This window comes from Vanacampus margaritifer, chromosome 3 (genome assembly GCF_051991255.1).
Source record: "Vanacampus margaritifer isolate UIUO_Vmar chromosome 3, RoL_Vmar_1.0, whole genome shotgun sequence".
NCBI classification, from domain to species: Eukaryota; Metazoa; Chordata; class Actinopteri; order Syngnathiformes; family Syngnathidae; genus Vanacampus; species Vanacampus margaritifer.
In genome coordinates, this window is record NC_135434.1 from 27957525 (window position 1) to 27970385 (window position 12861).

Sequence of the window (12861 nt, forward strand, 5' to 3'; positions counted from 1 at the left end):
CACGACTGCCCAGTTCAGTCGCGTTACGCCATGTCGATCAGTGTGTCCCAGGCCAAAGCCAGTCGAGTCTCATGAATATGAAATCAAAGTCAACTTATTGATACATTGAAGCCAATGTCCCATGTCCTAAAATTGATAACTCAAGCCTCCTGACTCAAGTCAAGTCATGCGAACTGTCTCCCACTATCCAAAAGAAAACCAATGTTTTTACCTGAGCCTGCCATCCATTTTGGCAACAGACCCGAGTGCTAGGCTATGGATGAAGATGCCAGGAGCAGAGTTTTCTGGGGTAAGAAAACAAACACCAATTCCCAGGCCAACACCAGGCTCTATGTAAAGAAAAATAGAGAAGAGAAAAAAAAGTCTTATTCTTAACACTATACAAAGACACATAAACGCATGCACGCACACACACACAAATTTGTTTTACTATCTTTGTGGGGCCATCTTATTGACATAATGCATTTCCTAGCCTCTTCCCCTAACCCCAACCATAAAAAATTATTGCCTACCCCCATTCCTTACCCTAACCTCAACCATAACCCAATTCAAACCTAAACTCTAAAACCAAGTCTTAACACTCAAAAAGAGGTCTAAACATGTGGGGCCCAGCAAAATGGCCCCACAAGGACGGGTGGGCCCCACAACTCTGTGAAATCCCGATATATTGGCCCCAACACACACACACACACACACACACTTGTCTTTCTATCATCGTTAGCCTAACCCTAACCCACATTGACATGATTTCATTTCATTTCCTAGCCCCTTCTCCTAACCTCAACCATCAAAAATGAGTGCCTACCCCCATTCCTTACCCTAACCTCAACCATAACCCAATTCAAACCTAAACTATAAAACTAAGTCTTGACCCTCAAAAAGAGGTCTGAACTTGTGGGGACCACCAAAATGTCCGCACAATTTCAAGTCGATCCCCACAATTGTAGTTAAACCTGAAAATACACTTGTATATGGGCCCCACATACATGTAGCAAAGTCAAAGGCACACACACACTCACTCAAAACATGTTGTACAGTCTTGTTGAAACAAAAAAAATATTCTCCCAAAGTAGAATATGTGGAACAATAACTATATTTGCAAGGGGAATGTAGGGGTTTAGTCTTCACATGAATGCATTGATTATTTGTAAATTAATGTGTGTGTGTCTTTGTCTTTGCTACATTATGGGGCCCATACTCATGTTTTTCCCCCTGTTTAGCTACCATTGTGGGGACTGACTTTGCCTTGTGGGCACATTTTGGTGAGCCCCACAAGTTCAGACCTCTTTTTGAGGGTCAAGACTAGGTTTTAGAGTTTGGGTTGGAATTGGGTTTTGGTTGGGATTGGGGTAAGGGTTAGGTAATCAGTTGTCATGGTTAAGGTTAGTGTAAGGAGCTAGGAAATGCATTATGTCAATGAGATGTCCCCACTAAGATACAAAGACCAACTTGTGTGTGTGTGTGTGTGTGTGTGTGTGTGTGTGTGCGTGCGTGTGTGTGTGCGTGCGTGTGCATGCGTGTGTGTGTCTGCAAAAAACAGACATAGTTAGATAACATAATGGTAACACCCCAAAATAGAAAGATGATAATGCCAAGTGCCCCAATAGCTTTACTTTGCTCAAATGCAATTAGACGAAAAAAACACAGGTGTGTCAGAAAAGTTCCAGGACCACCGGTGTTGTAAAAGATAAATTTAAATGCCCTTGGAGTGTAATCGCACTTTCCCACTCTTCTCTCCAACGCTTCTGAACTCTCCTGGAAGGATGTTTCCAGGATCCTCCACAGCTCTGTTGTCTCAGCCCTCTTAATGACATCCACATCTACAAAAGTGGGGGTGGGATCACACTGAGCCAACATGGTGAGTAAGCTCCAGCGCAGCGATGTTCATTCTCACGCACTGAACTAAGTAAACTATGCAGGAAATTGAAGGTAAAAACTCAAAATATAAATTTTGAGACACCAGTCCTAGAACGACTTGTACTGTATACTGACACACCTCGGAAGTATGCAGCTACTGTACAATGTACTCACTCGTAGCTACATTTTTTATTATATGTGGTGCGGAAATACATTTACATACTCAGTTGCTCCCCAAAATTTATAAAACATTCTATTATCTATTGATACGTTTAATTATTGTTATTATTATTTTTTTTTCTGGAGAATTTTTTTTTTTTTTTAATGCTACTACAGAAGGCTTTGATGTAGCCTCTGACCTGAAGTGGACGCTTAAAGCAATGGTAGTTATTACAAAAAATGGCCAGCGGGTGGCAGCAGAGTATAAGAGATCAACCAGGGCCATGTTGCAACAAGCTCTTTTTGCCAGTGTTTTCAACAGGAATGTGAATAATGATGAAACTTGGCTATATTCTAATGCTAATTGCTGCAAAATGGAAACAGATAGAAATATACTTTTTTTCCTGATGAAAGAAGAGACTCTAATCTTCCTTTTGGTAGGTTCCATGTTTTTATAGCAATAGAACACAATATTCTGTGGGCCTTGCAAAATCAGTAAATTAGCCGGGAGCGAAAGGGGTTGCTTCAGTGAAAATGGCTGGGAGTGAATGAGTTAATTAAAAAAAGAAAAAACATCACCTTTATTAAGTGTGACATCCATAATGATGCAGTCCTTTGGACCGGGACCAAAAGTCCTTTGGCCATCAGTCTCATCAATCCCAAAGGTTACAGGTGTTCCCTCACTGGGATTGGAGTTGGGTGAGCTGGAGCGGCTACGGATACTTGGCGTTGCACAGGGTGTAAGACTGGGGCTCCGCAGGCGAGTTCGAATTGTCACTGTCACAACACCTTTTTTGAGTTGCTAGAGGAACAACAGAAATGTGTCCAGTAGTGAGAAAAAAGAACGGTCTAGCAAGGATGGTCCATTTTTCATTCAAATGATCATGATCAGGAAAACAATGCATCAGATTTATATAGCGCTTTTCTAGACACTCAAAGACGCTTCACAGAGGAATGCATACATTATTCATGTACTCACACACTTTACACTGTGATAGCGGTAAGCTACTTAAGTAGCCACAGCTGCCCTGGGGCAGGCTGACGATGTTGAAAATGATGCTAGCTTTTCAGTTTGATCAATTTGTTTTGGAGAAATCAGTAAATAACTACTGCTCTAAAAACGCCCCTATGTGCTCAGCAATATGGCTCTGCCCCCTCCCTCTTCCTAGGTCTTGGTGGGAGTCAGCGGAGCAACTGGACACAATTTGTTCATTCAAAATCGTTACACACACCGCTAATAATGTCGAAAAACGTCAATCAATCGGCACCAAAATTAATGGACACAAAAACTAATCCATTGTTTACTTATGAGAGAATAAGGAAATGAGCAGCTTAACTTCCTCTCCGTGAGTCATCACCTTATCGTGGTGGAGGGGTTTGCGTGTCCCAATGAGCCTGGGAGCTATGTTGTCCGGGGCTTCATGCCCCTGGTAGGGCCACCCATGGCAAACAGGTCCTAGGTGAGGGACCAGACAAAGCATGGCTCAAACGACCCCAATGATGAACACGAACTTTGGATCCTCGTTTCCCTTGCCCGGATGCGAGTCACCGGGGCCCCCCTCTGGAGCTAGGCCTGGAGGTGGGGCTCGAAGGCGAGCGCCTGGTGGCCGGGCCTATACCCATGGGGCCCGGCCAGGCACAGCCCGAAAAGGCAACGTGGGACCCCTTCCCATGGGCTCACCACCGGTGGAAGGGGCCAAAGGGGTCGGGTGCGCAGTGAGTTGGGTGGCAGCCAAAGGCGGGGGCCTTGGCGGTCCGACCCCTGGCTACTGAGGCTAGCTCTGGGGACATGGAATGTCACCTCTCTGACAGGGAAGGATCTCGAGCTGGTGTGCGAGGCTGAGAAGTTCCGACTAGATTTAGTCGGACTTGCCTCCACACACGGCTTGGGTTCTGGTACCAATCCTCTCGAGAGGGGCTGGAACCTCTTCCACTCTGGAGTTGCCCACGGTGAGAGGCGCAGGGCAGGTGTGGGCATACTCATTGCCCCACGGCTAGCCGCCTGTACGTTGGGGTTTACCCCGGTGAATGAGAGGGTAGCACCGAACAGCAGCTCAGAGTACCCACCCTTCCTGGAGTCCTTGGAGGGTGTGCTGGAGAGCGCACCCCCTGGGGACTCCCTCGTTCTGCTGGGGGACTTCAACGCTCACGTGGGTAATGACAGTGAGACCTGGAGGGGCGTGATTGGGAGGAATGCCCCCCCCCCCCCGATCGAAACCCGAGCGGTGTTTTGTTGTTGGACTTCTGTGCTCGCCACGGACTGACCATAACGAACACCATGTTCAAGCACAAGAGTGTCCATATGTGCACTTGGCACCAGGACACCCTAGCCCGCAGTTCGATGATCGACTTTGTAGTCGTGTCATCGGATTTGCGGCCGTATGTGCTGGACACTCGGGTTAAGAGAGGGGTGGAGCTGTCAACTGATCACCACATGGTGGTGTGTTGGCTCCGATGGCGGGGTAAGATGCCGGTCCGACCAGGCAGGCCCAAACGTATTGTGAGGGTCTGCTGGGAAGTCTGGCCGAATCCCCTGTCAGAAAGAGTTTCAACGCCCATCTCCAGCAGAGCTTCTCCATTGTCCCGGGGGAGGCGGGGGACATTGATTCCGAGTGGACCATGTTCCGTGCTTCCATTGTTGAGGCGGCCGATCGGAGCTGTGGCCGTAAGGTGGTTGGTGCCTGTCGTGGCGACAATCCTCGAACCCGCTGGTGGACACCAGCGGTAGGGGTTGCCGTCAAGCTGAAGGAGTCCTATTGGGCCTTTTTGGCCTGTGGGACTCCGGAGGCTGCTGACGGGTACCGGCTGGCCAAGCGGAATGCGGCTTCGGCGGTCGCTGAGGCAAAAACTCGGACATGGGAAGAGTTCGGTGAAGCCATGGAAAACGACTTCCGGACGGCTTCGAGGAAATTCTGGTCCACCATCCGGCGTCTCAGGAGAGGAAAGCAGTGCGCCGTTAACACTGTGTATAGTGGAGATGGGGTGCTGTTGACCTCGACTCGGGACGTCGTGAATCGGTGGGGAGAGTACTTCGAAGACCTCCTCAATTCCACCGACACGCCTTCCTTTGAGGAAGCAGGGTCTGGGGACTCTGAGGTGGGCTCCCCTATCTCTGGGGTCAAAGTCGCCGAGGTGGTTGGAAAGCTTCTCGGTGGCAGGGCCTCAGGGGTGGATGAGATCCGCCCGGAGTTCCTAAAGGCTCTGGATGTTGTGGGGCTGTCGTGGTTGACACGTCTCTGCAGCATCGCGTGGACATCGGGGACAGTGCCTCTGGATTGGCAGACCGGGGTGGTGGTTCCCCTTTTTAAGAAGGGGGACCGGAGGGTGTGTTCCAACTTTAGAGGGATCACACTTCTCAGCCTCCCAGGTAAGGTCTATTCAGGGGTGCTGGAGAGGAGGGTCCGTCGGGAGGTCGAATCTCGGATCCGGGAGGAGCAGTGTGGTTTTCGTCCCGGCCGTGGAACAGTGGACCAGCTCTACACCCTCAGCAGGGTCCTCGAGGGTTCGTGGGAGTTCGCCCAACCAGTCCACATGTGCTTTGTGGACTTGGAGAAGGCGTTTGACCGTGTCCCTCGGGGAATCCTGTGGGGGGTGCTTCGGGAGTATGGGGTACCGAGCCCCCTGATACGGGCTATTCGGTCCCTGTACGACCGATGTCAGAGTTTGGTCCGCATTGCCGGCAGTAAGTCGAATTTGTTTCCTGTGAGGGTTGGACTCCGCCAAGGTTGCCCTTTGTCACCGATTCTGTTCATGACTTTTATGGACAGAATTTCTAGGCGTAGCCGAGGCGTTGAGGGGGTCCGGTTTGGTGGCCTCAGCATTGCATCTCTGCTTTTTGCAGATGATGTGGTGCTGTTTGGCTTCTTCAAGCCGTGATCTCCAGCTCTCACTGGAGCGGTTCGCAGCCGAGTGTGAAGCGGTTGGGATGAGGATCAGCACCTCCAAATCCGAGACCATGGTCCTCAGTCGGAAAAGGGTGGAGTGCCCTCTCCGGGTCGGGGATGAGATCCTGCCCCAAGTGGAGGAGTTCAAGTATCTTGGGGTCTTGTTCACGAGTGAGGGTAGGTTAGAGCGGGAGATCGACAGGCGGATCGGTGCAGCGTCTGCAGTGATGCGGACGCTGTATCGGTCCGTTGTAAAGGCAAAGCTCTCGATTTACCGGTCGATCTACGTTCCTGCCCTCACCTATGGTCACGAGCTGTGGGTCGTGACCGAAAGAACAAGATCCCGGATACAAGCGGCCGAAATGAGTTTCCTCCGCAGGGTAGCCGGGCTCTCCCTTAGAGATAGGGTGAGAAGCTCGGTCATCCGGGAGGGACTCAGCGTCGAGCCGCTACTCCTCCACGTTGAGAGGAACCAGTTGAGGTGGCTCGGGCATCTGGCTCGGATGCCCCCTGGACGCCTCCCTGGGGAGGTGTTCCGGGCATGTCCTACCGGCGGGAGGCCCCGGGGACGACCCACGATACGCTGGAGAGACTACGTCTCTCGGCTGGCCTGGGAACGCCTTGGGATCCCGTCGGAGGAGCTGGCTGAAGTGGCTGGGGAGAGGGAAGTCTGGGCTTCCCTGCTAAAGCTGCTGCCCCCGCGACCCGACCCCGGATAAGAGGAAGAAGACGGACGGACGGACGGCAGCTTAACTTCTCTCATGCCGGATCTGTTATTCTTTGATAAGTCCCCAGGCAATGAGCACAATGCATTGCGAGAGGCTTTTTGTAAAATTAATTGTTCGTAGACCGTTTTCAACTCTTTGTTATTGCATGATTAATCTTTACTCCATGTACAGAACTTTGTATGCAGCGATGGTTGTTTTAAAGTGCTTTATAAATAAAGTTGAGTTGAGCTGAGATGCCCTTTGTCTGTTCTCATTTCATGTATTTTCTCCGTAAAGTTGGTTATCGAAGTCTTTAACGGCAAATGTATTTATCAGTATACTTCTAGTGCTGTGAGAAGAATTTGTCAGTCTGTAGCCATTTGTTTAAAAATGGAAGTTTTACAGATGAGACCATAGATTGAACCTTGAAAGTCTGGGTGGCTTGTTGATGTGTCATTCCTTGAAGAGACTCTCCGTTTACCTCCAGAATCTCATCTCCTATGTAAAAAAAGAAAAAGAAAAAAGAACACAATACTTTCAGATTTCATTTAAGACAGTTAAGCTCATTATCAATTTTATTTATTTTTACAAGTACTATACTATATTACATAACAATATGCTGGGACTTTCAAACTAACTACTTACTAACTAGTTTAAAAAAAACTAAATTGTCACAGTGGAAATAAAACTGTAACAAATATGACTTGAAAGTCAGTCTTAAAGGTCAGCTCATCATTGCAAAAAGTTATCCACACATTCAATTGGACTAATCATCTTTGTCTTATATTGTATATGGATATACGCTAATAATAAAATGATTTAATAAAAGAATTGCTCTCTGTGTGTTTGAAGCTAACTGCATCCTTCCCTCTGGATCAGGCAAAATATGAGTCCCCATTACTGGCCTGATTTGCAAACGTTTTTCTGATTAGGCCTGACAAATTTATTTGGTAACAATAAAACTCCTTGTAGTGTAATAATAATAATAATAATTATTATTATTATTATTATGATTATAACAATAATCATATTAATAATGCATCAGATCTATATAGCGCTTGACATAAATCCACAATCATTTGGCAAGGGAAGAAGTCCTATGATGCTAAAACGAAAAGTCTAGTTGATGTTTTTGGGATATATATATATATATATATATATATATATATATATATATATATATATATATATATGTGTGTGTACGTGTGTATACAGTAGCGTTGACACATTTTCCAGTCCCGCCTCCACCTGACAGCTTGATTAGCCCAATGATAATAAAAGACGGGATACGGTGATATTGTATTATACTGTCTGTCATGTAGTGTTGCCAGTGTTCTGACCGAGACACGGCATGATTTTATGGCAGCATTCATAGTGCCGTTCTGAGACACCAAATTTGTCTTGTAGTCTGATCCTGGTATAAGCAAGTTCATTACAGCATTTTAGTTTATCAGAGATATGGGAGTGTGCACCTATTTTTCCTAAAGTCCTAAACCATTGCATTTACAGTTAATGAGGGATTCATGATTGCAATGGCTTGATGCTGAAACAGGAAAAATAGTTTTAATTAAAACAAACTACCAATTTCTAGCAAATACCATGCCAGTGTTCTTAAGTCACAAAGTGTTTGCTCAATGCGTCAAAAGGCTAATGGTTGGATATTAGAAAACCTTTGTGCAATAATGTTAGCACAGTCTATTATTCCATGCGAGAAATTGCCAAGAAACATACAATTGCCTGGGTGACCCCAAACTTTTGAACTGTAGTGTATGTTAAAAGAATATTATATATAGAACAGCAAAAGGCTACCCTCTTTTAGGCGTCCATCAGCAGCTGCAGCACCATGAGAGAAAATGGTCTTCACAAAAATTCCCATTTGACCACGAGCTGAATCCTGGCCACCAACAATGCTGAATCCTAGACCCTAGGAAATTTAGATAGCAAAGATAATTACAACTATAAATAGTAAACACATACACATAGCAATTGGACTTTAATGACTGTGGTTTTATGGGATGACAAGGGGTGGCAGTTTACCAAATCCCCTGCCACACCACTTGACTTCCCTGTTGCCAAAGACTCTACAGTGGCGCGCCACTATGAGCAGAGTGACAACAACAGACAGTTGAGTGCGGCACAGGAGAGCGAGGCAAACTTACGTAGACCTTTAAACGGCAAGTTTATTTATAAAAAGAACCAAGACAGGACTATTAACAAGAACGCATTGATTTGTACCTTTTGTAAAAAAATAAAAATAAAATTGTATCACAGAAGCAGCTCCAGCCTTACTTCGCTTTTCACTTGTAACTAACATCATACAAAAGAAGAGGGCAACCTTCACTCAAAAAAATGTAAACAAGCTTGTTTGTCTGAGCAACTCAAATAGTTAGTTGTCTGTTGTCAGATCCAAATACTGAGCTCTCCAGAAAAAATAAATAAATAAATAAATAAACAAAAAAAAGATCCAGTAACCTTAGTTTGGGGTGAGCTTTTGATTTGAGGAGTTGATACTGTAGCCCCAGTTTTTCTTTTGGGTTTGAGTTGTTATGACCCAGATATTGTAGCTTTGATTTTTGTTAACCTCTCCTTCTAACCTCTAACTCTAACTTTTCCACCACAGCTATTATCAGTTCATCTCATGCCATCCATACACCGAACCTCAGCTTGTGGAAGTTTAGATTATTTTTAAAAATAATGCCTGGCCTAATTGATTTGTTGATGTGCTTAAACTTTTTCTTTTGAATTTCATTCATACAATACAAATGTGGATTTCAAATCTTCTCTTCTTGGTGCACTCAATTGATTAGTCATGCACTACAATTTTGTAATGTCCTTGAATTCAAATTCTTTATTTGGGGACGTTTAGCAGATGTGAGATTAAAATCAATTAATTAGATTAATTAATTAAAAATGGCTAATTAGATTAAATTTTGTAATCGCCTGACAGCACTACTAAATGCAGCCATTCTGCCAGGTTAGCGACTGCAAGCGTAGGATTTTCAATGGAGAGCAGTGATAAAATTAGCGTTTATCAGTCCAAGTGTATTCACATCTCACTTTGATGAAAAAGACATTATGAGATACAGGTGAAATCAAGCACCAGGATTCAGGAGTACTTTCCCAACGATTGCCCCGGCTGATGTGTAGAAGTTCGGTAAAGTGTGGTGGTGGGGAAAGCGAGCCTTTGATTGGTGCGAGGAGGTTGCCCGCGGTGCTTATTCAGGGAGTCGCCCCAGGGGCGTACATGGGCAAATGACAAAAGTCACACGAAGTTCTGTGTGGGAGGCCCACGCCTCTTCCGTAAAGCAAAACAAAACGTTTTGGATAAATAAAGGTTACGTAAATACGTAACAACCAAAAGTGTTTATTCTAGATTGTCCTTTTCCTTTTTTTATATTGTCTGACTTCAAACCTAAAAAAAAAAAAAAGTGTGCAACCCGAGAAGGTTGAATATGTTTATTTGTTTTTGTATTTATTTAATTCCATAGTATTCATAGCGCAAGTGTGCTTTTTTTGTATGGCTGTGATTGACAGAAAGTCGCAAACACAAATGGTGTTGTGTCAATAAACTCGTAAATAGCAGCATTCAAAGTAACAGAACACGACATACACTACTCACAAAAAGTTTGTCATATTTGGCTTTCAGGTGAAATTTAAGGAAAATGTCAAAAGTTCACGCTACAGTGATATGAAAGCAGGACATTTAAGTGGAAGGATGCACTGGTGATTTCCTCAGCTCAAGCAATTAATTGAAAGAAAAGTTAACAACAATGGTGGGCACACCACAACAAAAAATGTCAATGTCTCAATAACTCGTCATGTGCACTTGAGCATCAATTACAGCTTGACAACGACGTCTCATGTTGTTCACAAGTCGACCCATTGTCTGCTGAGGCATGCCATCTCACTCTTCTTGAAGGGCAGCCCTAAGGTCATTGAGGTTCTGGGGTGCAGAGTTTCCAGTCTCTACACGGCGACTCAGCTGATCCCACAGGTTTTCAATAGGATTCAGGTCTGGAGAAAGTGCAGGCCATTCCATTAGAGGTACACAAGTCTCCAACAGCCGTTCCCCGATGATGCCACCTCCATGGGCTGGAGCATTGTCGTCCATGAAGATGAAATTAGGCCCGTGTTGTTCATGTAGTGGCACAATCACGGAATTAATGATGTTATTCAGGTAGTATTGGCTTGTCACTGTACCATTCACAAAGTGTAGGGCAGTTCTGTACCAACTAGACACACCTTCCCACACTGTAACACCACCACCACCAAAAGCTCTCCTCGTGACAACAGTGGCTGATGCATAGCGTGCTCCAACATCGTTGACGGCCATCATTTCTACTCAACATGAATCGACTTTCATCTACTGTTGTTCCGATACCGATACTGGTATTGGCAGAGGCCCCGATACTGCATTAAAACAGTGGTATCGGTATTGGTGAGTACTAACAAATAACATACCGATACCATTAATTCTGACGCTAATATAAGACTTTGGATGCAGCATCTTGTGTCTTGCTCATGCACGACATTCACTGACATGTTCACTGCATGCTGAGCTAAGATATTCTATTGGCCCTTGAATGCTCTGAACCAATGGCAGGACAGCTTTTTCATGTTGAGAAAAAAAAAACCTTAGGTATCGGTATGGAGGATTTGTCCTGATAATGCTGCTGTACAGTGTTCCCTCGTTTTCCGCTGGGGTTAGGTTCCAAAAAAATACCTGCAATAAATGTAATCGGCAAATAAGTTAGCTGTATGATTTAGATTTGTTATAAATGTTTTATGGCTCTAAAACCCCTCACCACACAGTTTATACACTTTTCTCATCAAGGTGTTTACATTTTCTCACATTTCTCTCTTGTTTAAACATTCTCAACGTTCAAACCATAAATACAATTTATAAAATAAGTGCATCATTGGGGAAAAAAATGCATGCAAAATTGCACTAAAAAAATCCGCGATACAACGAGGCCGCGAAAAGTGAACCGTGTTATAGTGAGGGAACGCTGTACACAAATCTTGCAGTTTCATTGACTGGGTCATCACTGTGGCATCAATGTCAATAATATCAAATTTATATTTAGATTTGGTAGTGTTTGGAGCGAACAAACATGTATTGTTGTGTTAGCTAGCATACGCCTTAGGATGGAAACTGAGAAAAACAGACAAAAAAAAACACGAAAAGGCCGATTTCGAACACTGCCCAAAATCCAGCTCAGATTCCATCCATCCATCCATTTTTGTAACTCTTAATCGTCACAAGCGCCGCGGGGAGCTCAGATTCCAAGAAAACTGAAAAAATGAAGAATTTATTCAAGCGCACGTACTCACACATGCACCAGGCACGAGATTTACACTTTATGCCAGAGGTGGCAGTCGCGAGTAATAAAGTGCCAAACTCCACGATGCCTCATTAATGACTGCTTATGATTATATTTAAAAGGACAGTAACATGAAAAAGCTACTTTTTGGAGGTTTTAGCCATGTTAAAATGCTAATTCCTCACAAAAAACATCACCAAAGTGGTGTTTTCCTCCATTCACCCCTCGATGAGAAATTCTAGGTCAGTCTGCTCTCCAAGCACCAGTCCCTCCCAACCCGAGAAAACGAGCAGGTGCTCACTCTATGATGTCATCAGGCGCGGACCCACGTGTATATGCGGACTAAATGCACGCCCACTTTCTCTGAGACCTCCATGCTTGCAGAATCGTGATAAAAGTGGAAGCTTGTGCTGTTATTGCAGCATGGACTAAAATGACAAAAATGTGACTAAAATAGTGGGGAGCATTATTAAGCTTGTGCTTGGTTAGTAAACAAAGGCTCTGATAAGCAGATACAATTTGAAGCAGCAAGTACTTATTTGTTGCTGAGAATATAAATTTCAAATACATTTGACACGCTTTAATCAAGAGTGCACCCACCTTTCCCTGGCCTTTCATCAGTACTATGCTGGAGATAATGGATGGCTGTGCAAGTCGCCATGGTGATTCCACTTGAATGGTGCTCAAGGAACGTGCTGATTTCTTAATGATCTGATATTCCTGAAAGGGAAAGGGATATAACAACCAAATGGAAAAATAGTTAAATTGCCATAACTCGTCAGCGGCAACTTCCTATACTTAACACACACTGGCGTTAATGTATTTTCTATCTTTTCATATATTTGACCCATTTTACATTTCTACAGTTACTTGCAGTTATTGATCCATTCCAATGTATGTATTATCATGAATTAACTATGGCATTTGTTT

General features: G+C 44.6%; 1 protein-coding gene across 6 annotated transcripts in view; it reads right to left on the reverse strand.

Moving 5' to 3' along the window:
* pdzd2 (PDZ domain containing 2) overlaps positions 1-12861 on the reverse strand; it is a 111503-nt gene that overhangs the window by 33081 nt on the left and 65561 nt on the right. For all 6 annotated transcript variants that reach the window (XR_013293507.1, XM_077561871.1, XM_077561872.1 and 3 more), the window contains 5 exons: positions 12532-12651; positions 8417-8531; positions 7032-7105; positions 2596-2818; positions 212-329 (listed from right to left, as the gene is read on the reverse strand). Coding sequence is in view for 5 of the 6 variants with exons in the window: in XM_077561871.1 (XP_077417997.1) it covers positions 212-329; positions 2596-2818; positions 7032-7105; positions 8417-8531; positions 12532-12651 (650 nt within the window). In the remaining variant the exon portion in view is untranslated. The remainder of the gene's footprint in view (positions 1-211; positions 330-2595; positions 2819-7031; positions 7106-8416; positions 8532-12531; positions 12652-12861) is intronic.